This window comes from Aythya marila, assembly GCF_965140915.1.
Source record: "Aythya marila genome assembly, chromosome: 23".
Classification (NCBI taxonomy): Eukaryota; Metazoa; Chordata; class Aves; order Anseriformes; family Anatidae; genus Aythya; species Aythya marila.
In genome coordinates, this window is record NC_139064.1 from 1,923,141 (window position 1) to 1,943,053 (window position 19,913).

General features: G+C 49.2%; 3 protein-coding genes across 5 annotated transcripts in view; all 3 read left to right on the forward strand.

The window, feature by feature from the left end:
* KMT2A (lysine methyltransferase 2A) overlaps positions 1-15,760 on the forward strand; it is a gene marked incomplete at its 5' end in the record, with an annotated part of 45,913 nt that extends 30,153 nt beyond the window's left edge. For all 3 annotated transcript variants that reach the window (XM_082778091.1, XM_082778090.1, XM_082778092.1), the window contains 10 exons: positions 485-4,790; positions 6,153-6,233; positions 6,957-7,021; positions 7,591-7,761; positions 8,395-8,469; positions 8,644-8,818; positions 9,222-9,329; positions 9,838-9,921; positions 10,284-10,413; positions 10,818-15,760. In XM_082778091.1, coding sequence (XP_082634217.1) covers positions 485-4,790; positions 6,153-6,233; positions 6,957-7,021; positions 7,591-7,761; positions 8,395-8,469; positions 8,644-8,818; positions 9,222-9,329; positions 9,838-9,921; positions 10,284-10,413; positions 10,818-11,093 — 5,471 coding nt within the window. In that variant the 3' untranslated portion in view covers positions 11,094-15,760. The remainder of the gene's footprint in view (positions 1-484; positions 4,791-6,152; positions 6,234-6,956; positions 7,022-7,590; positions 7,762-8,394; positions 8,470-8,643; positions 8,819-9,221; positions 9,330-9,837; positions 9,922-10,283; positions 10,414-10,817) is intronic.
* Positions 15,761-16,090: 330 nt separating this feature from the next.
* TTC36 (tetratricopeptide repeat domain 36) lies at positions 16,091-17,216 on the forward strand. Its single transcript, XM_082777952.1, has 3 exons — positions 16,091-16,227; positions 16,489-16,677; positions 16,755-17,216. Exons 1-3 carry the CDS (start codon positions 16,119-16,121, stop codon positions 17,021-17,023), a joined length of 567 nt encoding a protein of 188 aa, XP_082634078.1. The 5' UTR covers positions 16,091-16,118; the 3' UTR covers positions 17,024-17,216.
* Positions 17,217-17,332: 116 nt separating this feature from the next.
* Positions 17,333-19,572, forward strand: TMEM25 (transmembrane protein 25). Its single transcript, XM_082777951.1, has 7 exons — positions 17,333-17,727; positions 17,810-18,097; positions 18,340-18,630; positions 18,705-18,836; positions 18,954-18,984; positions 19,116-19,369; positions 19,460-19,572. The coding sequence occupies exons 1-7, from the start codon at positions 17,649-17,651 to the stop codon at positions 19,531-19,533; spliced, it is 1,149 nt and encodes a 382-aa protein (XP_082634077.1). The 5' UTR covers positions 17,333-17,648; the 3' UTR covers positions 19,534-19,572.
* The last annotated feature ends 341 nt before the right edge of the window (positions 19,573-19,913 follow it).

Below are 19,913 nucleotides of genomic sequence, written 5' to 3' on the forward strand. Positions count from 1 at the left end.
GATGGCCTGTCAAGAAATGGATGATTGAAGCAAAAATTTCTGTGGGACGAGGAAAGCAATGTTTGGGCAATGCTGTAGCAGGAATATGTAAGAACTATAAGAAAAGTTAGGGGCTTAATAATCTCAGATGATATTTTTCTAGAGGGAATTATAAATCCAATATTTTAGGTCACATAATGTATCTATATGAGTAGCATTTTGTTTAAAAACAATTTTGAAAAATTGCATCTAAAGGTGAGGTACAGAACCCTGAGATACAGATTTGTGAGCCTTATGTGATGAATACTGATTGACAGTATCAGTTTTTAGTATGTATCTGAAATGTCATCGTTATGTTTATGCTATGTGGTTGAAGGGTTTTCATGTTGCTGGTTTGTTGTTTTGTTTGTTTTAAATTTATTGTGTTTGTTATGAGGGAATGGGGTATGTATTGATTGTGAAGGATTCAGATCACTTAACAGTCTTCCTTGCTTTATTTTCTCAGGGAGTCCTACGCCAGTGACCCATGAAATAGTTACAGTAGGAGATCCTTTACTGTCCTCTGGACTTAAGAGCATTGGTTCTAGGAGACATAGCACTTCTTCTTTATCACAGCAGCAATCAAAACTCCGTATGATTTCACCTACACGAGCTGGGAATACTTATTCCAGGCACAGTGTCTCTTCAGTTTCCAACACAGGGTCCTCTTCAGAACATGAACTGAGTGTAAAAAATACTGAACGCTTTGTGGGATCTGTGAATTCGGGTACCACAAGTGCTCCAGTTCAAAGCTGCTCTACCAGTTCAAGCTCCCAGAAGACAGCAGCTACAAGTGGAAGTAAAACTTACCAGCCAGATGCATCTCAGTCTTCAGAGGGAAAACATTCGAGTAGTTCGGATTTGTTAGCCAAAAGTGCACCTTCAAAGGGAGAGAAGATGAAAACAATGACCTCAAAGGACCCAGATTACTCAGCTCATATTTTTGCCTCTGGAGGAAACTCCAAAATGTCTACTCAACCAAACAGTTCATCAGGCACAGAAACAAATGTTAAAATAGGAACCTTTCAAGAATCTTCAGGATCGTTTTCCTCCAAAGAAACAATATCTTTTCAGTCTTTGCACCAGAGAGGCCCTAGAAAAGACAGAGATCAGCACTTGGAGCCCGTACAGCCAGATAAAGCTGCTTTGGTTGATGAGATGGATGTAAAGACATTGAAGTCTGCAGGGGTAAATAGCAGATCTCCTGCAGCAAGTGAGCAGGCAGTCTCTGCCTCTAGAGACAGGCGTCAGAAGGGGAAAAAGTTAGCGAAAGAGAGTTTTAAAGAGAAGCATTCCCTGAAATCTCTTGCAGATCCAAGTCAAGCAGTAGGCAGTGATGAAGGAAACCTGAAATCAGAATTTGGTAATCAGGGCTTGGCGACTGAACAAATTAGTCAGAGGTTATGTAATAATATTCCTGCTGAAAAAGCTGGTGAGAAGTCTCCACCCTCACAGGGGTCCTCTAAAGGCTCTGCAGTGCCGATTGAAGTGGCTTCTAAGGAATCACAGGCACCTAGAAAACGCACTGTTAAAGTCACTCTGACACCTCTCAAGATGGAAAATGAAAACCAGTCTAAAGCTGCACAGCAAGAGAGTGATGCTGAACATCAGTCTGCAGGGGCAGAACTGGCTGCTTCGTCAGAGCCCTCGGCTGAAAGCCCAGAAGATAACTCTGTAGTCCAGGAAAGTCCAAATAAAGCATCAGCACAGGAATCTCAGAATAACACGTATGAAAATTTGCCCGTTCAAGATAACAACTTGATGCTTCAGGATGGAACTAAAGCTCAAGAAGAAGGCTCATACAAGCGGAGGTATCCACGGAGAAGTGCACGGGCGAGATCTAACATGTTCTTTGGATTGACACCTCTGTACGGTGTGAGGTCCTACGGAGAAGAAGATATTCCATTCTACAGTAACTCGACTGGGAAGAAGCGAGGAAAGCGGTCTGCAGAAGGACAAGTGGATGGTGCAGATGACTTGAGTACATCAGATGAAGATGACTTGTACTACTATAATTTCACTAGAACAGTGGTTTCCTCGAACACCGAGGAGAGGCTTGCATCCCATAACTTATTCAGGGAGGAGGAGCAGTGTGATCTTCCAAAAATCTCACAGTTAGATGGCGTAGATGACGGGACTGAAAGTGATACAAGTGTCACAGCCACAACAAGGAAAGTAAATCAAGTAACAAAAAGGAGTGGAAAAGAAAATGGAACTGAAAACATAAAGCTGGATAGAACTGAAGAAACTGGGGAAAAAGTACAAGTCACAAAGAGCCCCGCTGTCCACAAAACTGATCCAAAGATTGATAACTGCCATTCTGTGAGCAGGGTTAAAACACAAGGCCAGGACTCTCTGGAAGCTCAACTGAGTTCGTTGGAAACAGGTCGTAGGGCTCATGCAAGCACGCCTTCTGATAAGAACTTACTGGATACTTTTAACACAGAACTTCTGAAATCTGATTCTGACAATAACAACAGTGATGACTGCGGAAACATCCTGCCTTCAGACATCATGGACTTCGTGCTGAAGAATACACCATCAATGCAGGCATTAGGAGAAAGTCCAGAGTCGTCGTCGTCTGAACTTCTAACACTTGGAGAAGGTTTAGGGCTGGATAGCAACCGTGGCAAGGATATGGGTTTGTTTGAAGTATTTTCCCAACAGCTGCCAACCGCTGAGCCAGTGGACAGCAGTGTTTCTTCCTCCATATCAGCAGAGGAACAATTTGAATTACCCCTGGAACTTCCTTCTGATCTCTCTGTTCTGACGACTCGCAGCCCTACGGTGCCCAGCCAAAACCACAACAGACTTGCTGTAATTTCGGAGTCTTCACTGTCTTCTTCAGGGGAGAGGTCGATACTTGCCTTGCCCTCCACGGAATCTGGGGAAAAAAGAGTTACGGTTACAGAAAAATCTGCTTCCAGTGAGGGTGATACGACTCTTTTGAGTCCAGGAGTAGACCCGAGCCCTGAAGGACACATGACTCCTGACCACTTCATTCAGGGTCACATCGATGCAGAGCACATAGCCAGCCCGCCCTGTGGCCCAGTAGAGCAAGGACACGGCAGCAACCAAGATTTAACTCGGAACAGCGGGACCCCAGGTATCCAAGTGCCCGTGTCACCCACCGTTCCCCTGCAGAACCAGAAATACGTTCCCAATTCCACAGACAGTCCCGGCCCCTCTCAGATTTCCAACGCTGCAGTGCAGACGACACCACCCCACCTCAAGCCAGCCGCAGAAAAACTGCTCGTGGTCAATCAAAACATGCAGCCACTGTACGTCCTCCAAACCCTTCCCAACGGCGTCACTCAGAAGATTCAGCTGACACCTTCTGTTAGCTCAGCACAGAGCGTGATGGAGACTAATGCCTCAGTACTGGGGCCCATGGGAAGCGGGCTGACGCTGACCACGGGATTAAATCCGAGCTTGCCCTCATCTCAGTCATTATTTCCTCCCACCAGCAAAGGATTGTTGCCCATGTCCCACCACCAGCATATACATCCCTTCTCCACCGCCTCGCAGACCGGCTTCCCACCGAATATTGGCAGTCCTTCGCCAGGTCTTCTTATTGGTGTGCAGCCACCCCCTGATCCTCAGCTCTTAGTGTCTGAAGCCAGTCAGAGGACAGACCTCGGTGCCGCTGCTTCGACACCAACCGCTGCCCTGGGCAAGAAACGGCCGATATCTCGTCTGCAGTCACGGAAGAACAAGAAGCTGGCTCCCTCTGGAACCCCTTCTGCTATAGCTCCTCCTGATATGGTCTCCAACATGACTTTAATTAATTTCGCTCCTTCCCAAATTTCCAACCACCCGCTGGATTTGGGCACCATTGCAAATTCAACGTCCCATAGAACTGTCCCCAATATTATCAAAAGGTCCAAGTCTGGAGTAATGTATTTCGAGCAAACCTCTTTGCTCCCACAAAGTGGGACTGCTGCTGCAGTTGGCACATCTCCCAGTGTTATCGGGCCAGATGCTGGTCACCTTCCCACGGGGCCTGTATCAGGGCTGGCATCAAGTTCCTCGGTGCTGAACGTGGTATCCATGCAGGCCACAGCAGCCCCTGCTACTGGCGGCTCGGTTCCTAGCCATGTGTTGGGACAAAGTTCGGTAACGTTGACCAGCCCGGGCTTGTTAGGGGACCTTGGTTCCATAAGCAACCTCTTGATCAAAGCTAGTCAGCAGAGCCTTGGTCTTCAGGAGCCGCACATGACTTTACCTCCAGGTTCTGGGATGTTTTCGCAGCTGGGGACGTCACAAACTCCATCTACGGCAGCAATGACAGCTGCATCGAGCATCTGTGTTCTGCCTTCAGCACAGAGCATGAGCATGACAGTCGCTCAGTCGTCTGCTGAGCCAGAAGGCTCTTACCAGCTTCAGCACATGACACAACTCTTAGCCAGCAAGACTGGAATCGCTTCCTCGCAGCTAGACCTCGGTGCGGCTTCAGCAACAGCTCAGCTGTCGAGCTTCCCCCAGCTGGTTGATGTTCCCAGCAGTACGGGCCTCGAACAAAACAAGGTTTCCTCATCTGTGATGCACGCCAGTTCAGCATCTCCTGGAGGCTCCCCATCATCCGGTCAGCAGTCTGCCAGCAGCTCTATGATCGGTCCCACAAAAATGAAGCCAAAAATCAAGCGCATTCAGCCGTCTTTAGAGAAAGGGAATGGAAAGAAGCACAAAACTTCTCACTTGTGGGCTGGTTCCTCTGAAGCACACGTTCCTGACAGAGGGGCTGTGGCTGTACCCCAGGTCTCAGCTACACGGTAAGAGAAGTGTTTGCTTTGCTCATCTGTGAGACTGTAACAATATAGGAAAGGATCTTTCTCTAATTTCTACTGCAGATTTGCCTTTTGATAATTTTTAATGTAAAAAAACTCAGCTGTCAATGGGAAGCAGATCTCTAAAGAAGTTAGTAAGTAGACCTTTTACCTCTGGAAGAGGAAGGATGAGGAAGTTAAGACTTTGAGGATTGGGGTTAGGAGGATTTCTATTTGTCGTTGACAACTCTGGCAAATTAAGGAGTGTTTTAGATGTATTGGTTGAGAATATGGTACTGGAACAGGTGTTGTGTTCTATTCCTGTATGCTGTTAGTGTACTTAAGTGCTCGAGAAGTTTTAATAGTATTATTAGCAGTGTTCTAAGGCACCAAAATGCTGCGCTGTTACCCTGTTGCCCTGGTAATTTTGATTATGAAATTTAAACTGCATGCCTGTATCTGTGAGTGTAATGCCTCTCCAGTACGTGCTTTATTCTTCCTGCCCTTCTTCCATCCTCCCGAGGCCGTGCAGGCAAGAGGGACTGGGGAGGAACTGAGAGAACTGGAAGAATCTGGCTCTTGACTTTGTCAGAACAGCAGAGTGCATTAGTCTCTTACAGTAGAGGGTTATTTTCCAAACCTTAAATTAAGATGACATTTGAATTGACTTTGAAATATGGATCTGTAGAGAGAAACAGAATTGTTGGTCTATGTTTTACATACAAAGCTAGATGGTTTTATGGATGTAGCACTTGGTTGTCACCTGGTGTGACTGCCAACAATTATGCATTTCACCAGGGAGATGTAGCACTTACTTCCAATTCCTTCTGCATTAAAGAACAGACCAAAATGAGCGCTGGTGCTAAAAGGTGGTAGCATCCATCTTATGGTAACTGACAAATATTGCACATCACTTGTGTGGATCACCTCCATGTCTTGCAAGATATCTGATGCTTGAACAGATGATCTAGAGCTATTTGGACAGCTTCATCTTTTTAAATAGCTTTTTTGTGTTGCTGTTACTTGCGAATTTGTTTTAGTCTGGAAATGTTTGCTGTGGCTGTCAGCATTCCACCATGCTTCCCTTCACCCCTGAGCTTACTGCTTATGGTCGCTCAGAATTGTTTCTCTTGCAACCAGATTCATGCTACTCATTCCTCTTTGAGTGCAAGTCTTGAATCTCATGTAGCACTGGAAACGTGATCTATTTTATCACAGGAGCAGTTGTTGTCACTACCTGTGTAGTTCTGCTGAACTGCTGAATCACCTGTGGTAACTCCCAGTGGATCTATTACTGCCTTCCAGTCTGGGGTATGCTGTACATGAATAGTCAGGTGTTTTGAATGTTCCTAACTGTTTTTCTTCCAGGACTCCTGCTGTGAAGGCAGATGTGCAGGATGCAGCAAGCATAGATCAGCCATCACAGAAACAATGTGGCCAGTCTGCAGGGTAAGCATGAAATACACCTTTCCCTCAGGTTCTGCTGGCTTAAGTTTAAAGAAATTTATTTGGAGAATGTGAGAAGTCTTTGCTACCCAAATTATCTTGAGAGCTTTTAGTCTCTCATGAGCAGCTACATTTACTTTCAGTATGAAACCATTTTTTAAAATAAAATTGAATATAGTTTTGGGAAGCTTATTGCTTACTCAAACAACTTTGGCTGATCATATGTTAGCATATAACTTATTACAGAATAGGACTAATAAACAGATCAGGTCGCAGATTGTATTAAATCAGGCTGCTACCTGCAGACTGATAGGTACCACAAAAATAAATGCTAGAAAGTAGAATCTTGTTTGTTCATTTCCAGTTGAACTGCTGTTAGAATATATCTGCAAAATGTTTTTTGCTTTTTTCCTCTGTCTAGTCCCCAGATTTTGTAGTTGACTCTTCATGGCTGGTGAGCCTACCAGATTAATAGCTACAAAAGCCCTTGATTTACAGAATAAGTACCCTAGGATTGGCTTTGCCTTGGATAACTGCTTGCTGTCTTCCCATGATTTTCCAAGGCCACCAAAGTTAATTATGTAGCCGTCTTATAATTAAAAATGAACAAACAAAAATAAATAAATTAATAAAACAAATGTGAGCTTATTTAGCACTGATTCAGTCACTGAAAAATGGGAATGAAGTAGGTTATTAAATAGTTTTAATTCTCACTTTCCTCTAAAGGCAAATGTCAGTCCTCGCGGAACCTCAGTCAACACAGACTTCAGCAAATGAGCAAGAAAATGCAGGTATGTTGCTTCTTCAAGAGCACCAAGTCCTGGGACTCTCCAAATTGGGAAATTATTACTTTGTCTCTCTTGTTCTTGCAGAAGAAAATCTCGGATCTAATACTCTTTTTAGTCACGCTTTAAAGTTGCTACCTTCAACCTCTTCACAGTCCAGTGTCATTTATATACAATTGCAGTAGCATGGATAGTTCTCACTTATAACATTTTTTCTTCTCTTCCTCATTCCTGCAAATTGGCATTTGTGGAGCATGATTTCTGTGGAAACTTGGTTCTCCTGTAATAGCAGTTAGAAGCTGCTGATGTGATCTGTTGTTAAGCATCTTCAGTATGAACAAATTCACGAAGATGTAAATTTTGTCTCTTCACAAAGATGTGAATTTTGGTAAATATATGAGTCTTTACCTTAGTGAAATTGTAATTTGAACTTTGTAGGTTCTTCTTAGACATGTTTACTGGTCAAAAGGCAAGTCAGTATGTAAGTAATTTATTCAGTTGTGCAACAACCAATGGGGAAAAGAAAAATCATTCTACCTAATTTCCATCTTCATAGTAGCTTCTGTCTTTTCTAGGCTCAAAAGCTATTGAGGAAGAAGAGAGCACTTTCAGCTCCCCACTTATGTTTTGGCTTCAACAAGAACAAAAGAGGAAAGAATGTCTTGGTGAGAAGAAACCGAAGAAAGGTTTGGTTTTTGAGATATCAAGTGATGATGGCTTTCAAATCTGTGCAGAAAGTATTGAAGGTAAGAACTGTGCTTTTCTTTTGTATTGGTTTTAACTTTCCTTGCTAGAAGTAAAATTGTGACTTCTGAGAATCTGTTACTTGTTTTTATACGTTTTAAAAAAAAAAAAAAAAAAAAAAAAACTCCTGATTTACAGCCCTAGAACAATCCTAGTTCCTAGCAATGTCTGGATCCTGTTAAAATATAGATAGATAGATAGATCACTGTCCCATTTTGTTTTATCAATTGACCAACAGTGTTGAACCATAGTTTGTCAAGAAACAGTGTAGATCAGACAGTATGGCATTTAGACTTATCCTCCAGAGCAATTGCTGAAGAAGCTTACTTCTCTTTTATGATGCAGTGAATTTTGGAGAGGATGGAAGCAATTGAATGCAAAGATCTTAATTTATGGTCCATGAATGGAATGCAAACTTCGTATTATCTGATTAGCATATTTAGATGTGAACATTTTGTTGGAAAACAGCATACTGCACGCGCACTTAGAAATCTACTAATAGTAGGTTGTTTCACTGGAAACCTGGTAAAACATGAAAATATAGAGACATAGCAAGGTACCCATTTTGGCAGTCTTCAGTGCCCAACGCTTTGGATACTCTTTCACTGCTTTGTCGTCTTTTTGTGTAACTGCAGATGCTTGGAAGTCACTAACTGACAAAGTTCAAGAAGCCCGTTCAAATGCCCGCCTGAAACAGCTATCTTTTGCAGGTAACATCCAGTTTTTCTTATGTAGAGTGAACTAGCTAATCCAATGCTTCTGTGAAAATTGCAGGCTAGCAAAAAAGTGATATTTAATGAGGTGCTGTATCCTCCTGTTTCTAGTCTGCATGGTCAGGGTTTTTTTGTTTCATTTTTGTTGTTGTGCTCTATTTCATATTCCAGGTGTGAATGGTTTGAGGATGCTGGGCATTATCCACGATACTGTTGTGTTTCTGATTGAGCAACTTTATGGAGCAAAGCACTGCCACAACTACAAGTTCAGATTTCATAAACCAGAGGAGGCCAATGAGCCGCCTCTGAATCCACATGGCTCTGCTAGGGCCGAAGTCCACCTGAGGCAAGTGTGAGCTTTGTCATTGTTAAGGGTAATGGTCCATTGGCTTGTTTAATCCTATGTCAGGGCACAAGCAACAAGTCTCTAGAGCACTTTCTGCTCTCAGTTAAAAAGAAATGTTAGCAGCTTTCTCAGGTAAATCAATTATATTGCATCTTGTGAGTCTGTGCATTTTTCTGTGCAATCCTGTTGTCAGTTGCTTTGTTTAACAAAGCTTTCCTGGCTAGTGCCTTCATTTATAGTTCTCAGAAACTATTGTGCATTACCCTGATGCATAGAAAGCTGTGAAAGAGGACAGACAGGAGAAGGTGTGAAGCAATAAACATGTCAAGTTGTTGTGGCAACCAAATGTTTCAATTATTTTTAGTTAGTAACACAAAATTCCTTTGATCTCATTAAATTGCAGGAAATCTGCATTTGATATGTTTAATTTCTTGGCATCTAAACACCGACAGCCACCAGAATACAACCCAAACGATGAGGAAGAGGAGGAAGTACAACTGAAATCAGCCCGGTATGTAGCAGGGTTTAAAGGTGGAAAATAATGCTGTGGTGTTAAAACTAAGAGATAAGGCGTAGTTGTGTGTTGTGGGTTTTGAGGTGGTATTTCAAACTTCAAAGCTACAAAGCCCTAGAAAATACAGGGGAGACTCCTACAATAGCGAGATAACTGACAACTGGTCTGATTGGTCACCTCCAGGCTTCCTTTCGATGTTTCTTTTCCCTGCTAATTTAAGGCGAACATTCTGATGAGAATTTCATGAGTAAAGGGAGAAAATGACCTGTATTGAAAGAAAGGATTGCTGATTAGCAATGAGTTTGTTTGAATTAAGATGTGAGAGAAAACTGCTCTACACATAGCGTTTATGTGTGCACGTGTGTATTACACTGAATTAATTTTGACTGTGTTCTCAGTGGGCTGCAGTGACTGAAAGTTTATATCTTGGAAACTATCCTAGATAATATGCGTGGCATGGGCTCTCAAATAAATGTCATCACTTAGCAGCATTTCTCTGTTCTAGGAGGGCAACCAGTATGGATCTGCCAATGCCCATGCGATTCCGACACCTGAAGAAGACCTCCAAGGAGGCAGTTGGTGTTTACAGGTATGGTTTTGTTCTGGTACTCTCAGATGGGCATCTCGGACAGAGAAAGGTAAAAACTGAAAACCTGTGAAGTTGTGGTGCAAAATTGAGGGGAAGAAACATCTTTGTTTTTATTTGAAGAAGTAATCCTCAGCACAAACTACTTACTCCTGCTGACTCCTCTTGGTGATAGCTAAGGCATTTGCTTAGGAGTGGACAGAAGAGCTCTAGTGGTGTTCTCATTGGCAGTACGTTGTAGAAGTGTGACATAATGCTGTGGGCCTTGCAATGAAATAACTTGTTTTCTGCAGTGTTCGTGGTCCTACGTTTCTAAGTTTCACTTGTATTTTTTGAAATATTCTCTTACCCTGTTGCTTTTTTAGGTCTCCCATCCATGGCCGGGGCCTGTTCTGCAAAAGGAACATCGATGCAGGTGAGATGGTGATCGAATATTCGGGCAATGTCATTCGCTCCATCCTCACTGACAAACGAGAGAAGTACTATGACAGTAAGGTGAGTTTTGAGGGCTTTTGCAGAACTTCTTCAAAAGCATAACAGGCCACTTTTCCCATTGGGTCATCTAAGGAAATCTAGCAGACAGTGAACTTGGCTATTAATCAGGCTTTGGGGTCAAAGCTCTTTGTAACAAGAACCCGTACTTGCTGGAGCTCTAGATTGTTTCTTATTTTCTCCTCTGGACTGGGAAAAACATCAGTGGGGTCTTCGTGTTGCAGATCCAAAGGGTGAAGGGATGAAATAATTCAAGCATGAGCTTATGAAGACAAGTGAAGAGAGGTTGCAGATATTCTTAATGACCTGACTTTTGGTTGCCACATCTCTGTAATGATCTAAGCTGTCTGTTAGCGTAGCCGTCTCTTCGCCTCACTTGCCTAATTGTCTTTCTGTCCTCTGTGTAGGGGATTGGTTGCTACATGTTCCGCATCGATGACTCTGAAGTGGTGGATGCCACCATGCATGGGAATGCAGCCCGCTTCATCAATCACTCTTGTGAGCCCAACTGCTACTCCCGGGTCATCAACATTGATGGCCAAAAACACATTGTCATCTTCGCCATGCGCAAAATCTACCGGGGGGAAGAACTTACGTATGACTACAAGTTCCCCATTGAAGACGCCAGCAACAAACTGCCCTGTAACTGCGGTGCCAAGAAGTGCAGGAAGTTTTTAAACTAGAACTTCCGTGACCTGCAAGTGAGCCCTAAAGGGCCTGGGGCGAACCAAAGCTTCTAGTGAATCCCTACCCTGCCATTCGCAAGGGAGAGGGAAGGACGGAGGCAGGAATGAAGATCAGCTGGGCTCAGGGACCTAACTGGCGGCTGTGTTTCTCTGTCAGAGTCCACATCTTCATGTCTCGCATGCGCACACTTACCCTTATGAAAGACACAGGCGACTGGAGAAGATCCTCAGTGTGATTATGTTTTTGCTATTGTCGTTCCTGCCCCAACCCTCAGAATTTGTTTGTCAGAATGGGGCTGATGAGTGGGAGAGGGGAGGGTAGACAGACCCAGGTATAGGGGAGTCCTCACGGATCCCGTCCTTCTGTTGTCTCTTGGCTCAAAGTGGTGAATGTGGAGTTCTTGTTTTCATTCGACTGTCGTGTCATAAGTTTTGAAAGCACAGTATGTGACTGCTCTTTTCTCCTAGGGAGAGAAACTGTGTCCCACCAACCAGCTACTCTGAGAACTTTGTACGTGTCTGTGATTCCTTGTGCTATGCATCTCCAAAACACTATTTGTGAGTTGGTTGGTACACTGTGTGGCATAGGTGGCCTGCTGCGCCGCGTGGGTCTGGCTTACCTGTTTTAATCTAGGAAGACTGAATGGGGGAGAGCATCAGATAGCAGCCGAAGGTAAACTGAGAAGGATTTGGATAGTGTTTCGCTCTGAAATTCCTGCCCGAGTGCAGGGGAATTCCTGGCATTCTTTAGCAGAGAAAGGGCTTGTGCCAACTGGTTTCAAAGCTGTAAATCTTTGAGAGCAAACTGCTTGCTTTCAGCAGCACCCTCCCTCTGCCGTGTAAGAGGGAAGCAGCGTTTTCCCATGTTCCTGTCGTCAGAGGCTGTCTTTCTCCTTTGACCTAGGGACTGAAAGGCTCCTCTGGCGACAGAGGTGTGTCTGCTACTGTGGGGCTGCCCCAAGGGACAAACGTCTTCAGGGGAGAGAAGCAGTGGTGGCAGCGGGTTCTGCTGTTGGCCGCTTGTGGCTGTAGAGCAAGAACTAGGAGCGACTTCTGAGGACGCTTCCCCGGGAGCTGCTCTGCTCAGCCTCCCCGAGCAGCGTCCTAGGGTGTGATGTAGAGACAAACAAGTGACTTCTCCAGGCACGTGCCTGTCGCGACCTGTCTTCGGTGTGTAGTTTCGTGATCTGCTATGAAAGGCACAGGAAGAGGCACCAAAATGGAGTGTAAATTCTCTGAAAACGCAAGGCCAAACACTAACCAGCCCCATGTACTCCGTGCAGCACTTAGAAACGCATAGGAATAAATCAACTAGCGATTGGCACAGCTGAAATTGTGGTAGCTGAAGAATCGAGCTTATCTGAAGTGAATCAGAAGACACTATTGTCCTGGTGAAAGTAATGTAAATCCTCCTCCCTTTTGGGTCTGCTCCACGCCTCAAAAAAAAAAAAAAAAAGGAAAGAAAAAGCCCCAAGCCTAACAAATTAAGACATTGGATTTTACTCTGTTCTGTTTACAGTTTAGTATTTAAGGTTTTATAAATGTAAATATATTTTGTATATTTTTCTATGAGAAGCACTTCATAGGTAAAAGCACTTATGACGAGGCTTTTTAAACAGTGGTATTATCCTAATTTAAAAGAATCTGTTTTTAATATTGTTTTTATTTTCATAGGACGGTTATAGGAAATATCTGGCTGGACACAGTCTGATCCTTTCTCCAGAGAGAGGGGTACACTTTATTTTTATTTTTTAAACTTGTTCTGCCTTTTTGACTTCAGTAACTGTTTCTAGGAGGTTTGGCTGGACCTTAAACTTTTATTTTCTTGTCAAGATAGGGGCAGGAGGAAGAATTGCCCAGCTTAGGAGGAGTTTGACTCATGGGAACTGTATCTGAACACGGAGGCATGATTCTGCCTTGCCACACACCCGTACCCTGTGTGTATTTCAGGAAAGAGAGAGAGAGAGAACTGACCCTTAGTAACTTCACCTCTTCTGCTTGGCGTTCAGGATGAGCATTTGTGGGAGCATTTCCCACCCTGCCGTGTCCACTCAGCTCAGCTGTCCCTAAAGGGGGGGCTTGGATGAGTGTGGGGCTGGGGCAGTGAGGGGCATCCCCAGCCCAGGTCAGCTGCACGGGCCCCTCGCTGCGCCCAGGGGCAGGTCCTGCTCCGGTCCCCGGGTCGTGTCCCCGTCACGGAGGGTCAGTGTGCCGCTCATCACTGCTTTGTCCGGAGCAGCTCCCCTGGAGAAAGACTGCACCTTCCTTCTCTAGGTAAATCCACAGCTCTCTGGACACAGAAACATGGTCCTGTGGAAATCTGTCGAAGCAATAGGGCCCCGGCCCTCCTCGGCTCGCCGCCGTCTGGGGTGGTGCGGGGCACGCACCCACGCGTGCGCTCCTGATCCCACAGCGTCTCTCTTGAGACGAGAGCAATCGTTCCTGGGAGCAGTTAAACCATGAAGCACCCTTGCTTTTTGTAAACTGTCCCTGTGGGTAGGTTAGTAGCTGTTTTGGGGGCTGCCAAATCGCAAGGCAACCCCAAAACTGCACGAGCAGTTTGTAGGAAATGGACCGAACTGACTGAACTCCCCACGCTTGCAGGCTTGCACTCCGTTATCTGTGCGCTTCAGGCCCCGAGACCTCTTCCTCTGACCTGGGAATGAAATACAGCACTCACGGGGTCAGGAACTGCTGGTTTCCTTTCTTTATTGCACTGCGTGATTATTATTTGGTAATAACTGTTTAAAGAAGAGTCAAATTGAAGCTGCATTTGTTACTGAAACGATTTGATGCACTGACAGTTTGGGAACGCACATACCTTGAGAAGGCCAAAAAGCGCGTCTGGGGGCGAGATCTCAGCCCTGCCTCCGCGGACGCGGCTGCTCTTTGTCCTTTTTCTTTCTTGGTTTTGACAGCATTGCTGGGGGACAGCTCTCACCGTGGTTAAACCTGAGAACCGTGTGCGGAAAGAGGGGGGCGCGGCGTGCCCCGCCGGCAGCTCCCTGCCGCTCTGCGGGGGCAGGAGGGCGTCCAGACTGGGAAATGGGTGGCTGGGGAGCCCGAGGGAAAGCCCCGGGAGCACCCCGGGAGCCAGGCACCAGGAATCCCCTCCTGCAAGGACTGGTGGAGCAGACGGGCCCGGTGGGGCCCCCGCTCGCTGTTCGCTTTGCTGCTATACCTGCGGCGGCTGCCTGGGCAGGTGCCGCTGTGGCCAGTGAAAGTGTCTGTACCCAGAGAAGCTGAGCTGTGCCGCCGGGCCAGGGTGTCCACGCTCCTGTCCCGCTCGCAGCGTTTGACTCTCTCTTTTGGGCGAATGGAAATAAGGCAGGGAGAGGCCTCGGCAGCCAGCGCGTGCGTGTCCTGTCACCCGTGAGATGCTTGCCTGCGTGTGCCCTTCCACCCCGTTCTGCCTGGGCTAACGGTGAGCACAGCACAGCTTCCCAGTCTATGAATGTATATTTTATAAGGACTGACACAGATCATGATATCTGAAAATACTAAAAAAAAAAAAAAAAAAAAAAAAAAAAAAGGAACCTTAGGGCGTTTATTTTTTATTTGTACAAACCGATTTTTTTTTTTAAAGGAAAAGCGGGTCATTGCAAAGGGCTGGGTATCTTTCTGTTCGTTGTTTTTCTTTCATTTCAAAGCAATACCAGGTTCTTCAGTGAGATGGTCTTTGTGCAGAATCATGCCATTCAAACCCATACTACTGGTCCACATCCAACACTTGCAAGTTTTTTTTATAACTATAAATACAATATATATAGGAACTAATATAGTAATGCACCGTGTAATGAAGCCTAGTTCAGTATCGGTCCATGGCTTTTAATTCTCTTAACACTATAGATAAGGATTGTGTTACAGTTGCTAACGGAGGCGGGAAGAACTCGGGCTGCGCGTTTCCAGGCGGCCTCGGCGGTGCCAGGCAGCGAGCAGGCCTGGCTCTGGGAGCTGGAAAATGGGAGGAAAAAACGAGGAGCCCGGGAACGGGCAGCTCGAGGGCTCCCCTGACCTTTATTGTTACCAGTCAGTACTTGTACAACTTGGTTTTTTCCTTTTTTTTTCCTCTCTTTTTGGTTATGAATGTTGGGGTACCACCTGCATATAGGGAAAAATGTGCTCTGTGCTTTCCTGGTATCTTTTTAACAAGGTACAGTAGCTTTGTCTATCAACCAAGAACTATACTTGTGGTGTTTCTTTTATTGAACTTAACAGTCTCTTTAGTAAATACAGGTAGGTGAATAATTGTTTCAAAAAAGAAAAAAAAAAAAAAAAAAAGAAAAAAAAACTCTGCAAAGGCAAGGTTATGTTCTAGAAATACACTTCTTGACAACTTATCATGTATAACAAATCTTTTTTTTTTCTTGTGTTCTTCCAAGCTTCTGTTTTGTTTTTCTTTTTTAAAAAAAAAAAAAAAAGAGGAAACGTGTCTAAAGTACATCAGTGTTAACTCCCTGTCACAGGGAAGAAGGAAATACTTTAATAGTTTAAAAAAAATGCTGAAAGCTCTGCAAAAGACTGAATGTAAAAAATAAAAAGTGTACATAGTTGTAAAAACAAAACAAAAAAACAAAAAACAAAGGAGTTTTTAAACATGTTTATTTTCTATGCACTTTTTTTTATTTAAGTGATAGTTTAATTAATAAACATGTCAAGTTTATTGCTGCAGAGGGTTGCTCTTGGTTTATTCCTGAGGGTCGGAAGCTGGTCCTCCTGGTCTAAATGATCCTATTTCTCATCCCCCGTGCGCTTCGGCGCTCTGCCCGCGTGCCCCGGCTGCTTGACCAGAGCCCTCAGCCAGGGTCAGGAGGGGTGCAAAACACCACGCCGAGGAGGATGGGGATGGCAGAGCGAGTGTCTGCAGCCTGGCTGCTCCCTGGGGGAATTGGCTGGGTTGGGGGGTGGAGGAGCCCAGTGGCCAGGCTGGGATAGGATGGGGATGGGCGAGCGGTGCCAGTGGGGTGAACATTAACCCGCCAGCAGCTGGCCTCCAGCCCTGCCGCCCACGCACGCAGCACCATGGCCACCGCTAACGACAGAGCCATCCTGCAGACCATTTTCAACCCCAGCACTCCGTTTGGGGACATCCCTGGACTGGATGAGGAGGAGGAGGATGTCCAGGAGGAAGGTGAGGCAGATGCAGCTCCAGGTTCCTGCGGGTTGCTTCCCATGAGCAGAGGAGCAGCCCCTCTCCTTCCTGCTGGGCTGCCACCCGGGGGTGGTTTGGGGTCCGCTCTGCCTCCCTGGGGCTGGATTTGGGGACCTGGGACAGGTACCTGGGGATGGAGGGGAGGTCCTGAGGCTGGTGCTGGGACTGCACCAACCCCGGTGCTGGCGCCTGCCCGCTGTGGAGCACAGGCTGAGGGATGCTGCCTTTGTCACCACACAGAGGAGACCTTTGCGCCCGAGCTGCTGGAGCAGGTCCGGGACCTGGAGCTGCAGGGGGTTTCTGCTGCTGAATCTGGAGATGTGAGCACCGCCCTGGAACGCTTCAACGAGGCCATCCGCCTGCTCCCCGGGCGCGCCTCGGGATACAACAACCGTGCCCAGGCCCTGCGCCTCAAGGGGGACGTGGCAGGTAAGGGCTACGGGGCCAGGCAGTGGGACAAAGCACCGGACTCCCCCAGCTCCCCACCGCCTTTTTGCCTTGTCCAGGTGCCCTGCGGGACCTCGACACCGCCATCCACCTGGCCAGGGGCTGCGGCCGCGCCGCCTGCCAGAGCTTCGTGCAGCGGGGGCTGATCCGCCGGCTGCAGGCCCGCGATGAGGACGCCCGGCGCGACTTCCAGCGTGCGGCCCGCCTGGGCAGCGCGTTCGCCCGGCAGCAGCTGGTGCTGCTCAACCCCTACTCGGCCCTCTGCAACCAGATGCTCTGTGAGATGCTGGGGCGGCTGCGCAACCCCAACAGCGCCGGCAGCGACTGAGGCTGCAGCCGCCGGAGCCCCCCCCTCCCCTTCATCCTGCTGCCTCTGAGCCCCCAGGAGGTTTGAAGCCTGGTGGAGGCAGCAGCACTCAGCCCGTCTGACCCCAGGGTGCCCTGAGGAAAGCTTCCTGCGCTCCGGCTTTGTCTCAGCTCTGTTCCGCCCCAAATAAAACCTGGCTGTCTGCCCAGCAGGGCTCTGGCTGCGGCGTTGTCGGTGCTTGCGGCGTCACACCCGGCCCCGCTGCCCTGCGCAGCTCAGCGCCAGGCTGGGCCAAAGGGGCTGAGCCCCCCTCAAAACAAAGAGCTGGGGGCGTGGGGGTGCCTGGCCCTTGCTCCTCCGGCTGCCCCCTGCGCGTTGCAGCCGTGTTACAGCGGCTCTGACCCCGCAGCCACAGCGGCTGCCCCTGCTCAGAGGCGCAGCTGAAGCAGGGACGCTCGGGGCCGCGATCGCGCCTGCGTGCCCAGGCGCCGCGCTGCAGGACAGGCAGGGCGCAGCAGCAGCAGAGCTGCAGGCAGGGGCGGCCTGGTTGCATCCTCCAGCCGCACCGCACGCCCGGCTGACACGGGATGTGCCCGTGGCCCTGCTCCTCCTGCATCTCCCCTAGCACCGAGCCCGGCCGGCTGCCATGGGGAGCCTCGGGGGCTGCCCAGGGGCTGCCCTCGCCCCGCTGCTGCTGCTCGGCTTCCCGGTGCTCTGCCTGGCAGGTGAGGTCCTGGTGGGGTCTGGCACGGCACTGGGTGCTGGGAGCCCCCCCGCAGCTCTGACGTGCTCTGGGTGCTCCAGCAGGGCTGAGGGAGCCGGGCCCCACCATCGACGGGCGGCCGCTGGCCTCGTGCACGCTGCGGGAGGAGGAGAGGCGAGCCTTCACCTGCCGGGCCCCGCGGGCAGCCCCTGGCTCCGTGCTCACCTGGTACCTCGATGGCCGGAGGCAGGAGGCAAACTGCTCGGCAGCGGGCACGGCCGGCAGCACGCTCACCATCACCGCCCGGCGTGCGGATCGCGAGCTCAACTGCTCCGTGACCCACCCGGCCTCCGGTGCCACCGCCAACGCATCCGTGCTCCTCGACGTGCAGTGTATGTACGGCCTGAAGCACCAGTCCTGGAGGCACTGGGAGGGTGCCCAGAGCAGAGCAGGGCATGGATCTGCCCCAGCAGCAGCAGGGGAGCGTCGGAGCGTCTCCTTGGTGCTGTGCAACAACAGCCGAGTGCTCCCAGCCCCTTCTGAGCAGCAAATCCTCCTGCTGCCTGTGCTGCCTCCCTGCCCCAGCTGTCCCCTGTGCCTCCCTCCTGTCTCACTGCCTGTGTTTGCTGCCCAGATAAGCCGGAGATCCTGCGCACAGATGCCCGCTACGAGGCGGTGGATGACGCCGGGCTCCTCCTGCTGCTCTTTGTGCTGGTGCAAGCCAACCCGCCGGCCAGCATCACCTGGGTGGACCAGGACGGGCACGTAGTGGCCAACGCATCCGAATTCCTTCTCCTGGACACCAAGCACTACCCCGGGCTGGCCAACCACTCTCTCCACGTGCACCTCGGCAGCGCAGCCACCAACCTCTCAGTCAGTGCTGCCAACAGCCTGGGTGTCACCACTGCCTCCCTCCTGCCTCCAGGTAGGTGCCGCAGGGGTAGGTGCCAGAGCCCAGGGCGACCCAGGGGTACTGAGGGAGCCGCGCTGCTCACGCAGGTTTGCTGGATGCCCACGTGGAGCTGCCCCTCCTGGGCGTTGCTGTGGGCTCAGCCCTGGCCCTGAGCGCCCTGCTTGGCTTGGGCTCCCTCGCTGCCTGCCTGGCGTGCCGCCGAGCCAAGCCAGCACCAGGTAAGAGCCAAGCAGGAGGGAGCCCTGGGGCAGGGAGGTGGTGGGGGCCTGCAGCTCAGCCCCCGCAGGGTCCAGGAGCCCTGGATGTGGGTATCCCTGACACCCTCCCTCCCGCAGGACTCCCTGGATCCGCGTCGCTGCCTCCCAGGTAAGCCCTGGTTTCCCTGCCTCCCCTCGGAGCAAGAAGTGCCTCGTTTCGCAGCACCCCCTGCGCTGGCTGGGAGCGAGCTTCGTGTGGGAACGGTGCCACAGCCAGCTCAGCCGGCACCCCCGTCACAGCAGGACCGAGTACACGCAGACCCCGAGCACCTGCCTGCCCCGGGAGAACAGGTCCCTGCCACCTAACCTACGCCTTGGAGAGCTCATGCAGGAGGACAGAGGTAAAGCAGCGAGGCACCTGGACCCCACCTGGGCTGAGAAGCTCCTGCTCCGTCCCCTTTCTTCTCCCGCAGCCGACCCTGGGGATGTGGAAGCCAAGGGAGGGCAGCGGACTCTGCAGAACCCCCTTGTGCTCAGTGAGGGAGCGCAGACGGGTGAGCAGCCCAGGAAAGCCGTGCTGCAGAGATGCTGGGCTCTGCGGCTGCCCGGGAAGGTGGTGGCCATGAGCTCTTTCTGTCCTGCAGGTTTGGTCCCATTCCCGATGGCCTGGCGCATCTACAAAGTTCCCAGTATGAGCAGTGATGAGATCTGGCTGTGAGGTGCATCACGACGGGCTGAGCCTCCCCAGGACCCCAGCTCCCCCTGTGACCGGCGCCTGTGCTTCAGAGGGGAAAGAACAACACCACAATGCTTTGAAACCACCCCGTCTGCCTCACTCGTCTGCCCTCAGACCTTTGAGGACTCCTTCAAATACCAGATCCTGATTTTTCTGGCTATTGGCAGGTAGCTGACATCCAGTGCAAAGTGTTTTGCCTGCTGTTGGGGCTTAATTGCCCAGCAAACCTCAGGCTCGACATGCTAAGTACCAGGTGCCACCCTGGGACAACGGGCATGGGCTGGGCACAGCCAGCTGGCAGCTGTCACCCGAGGCAAGGGACACTCCCTTTCCTGGGGGCTGGGACAGGGAAAGGCACCCGA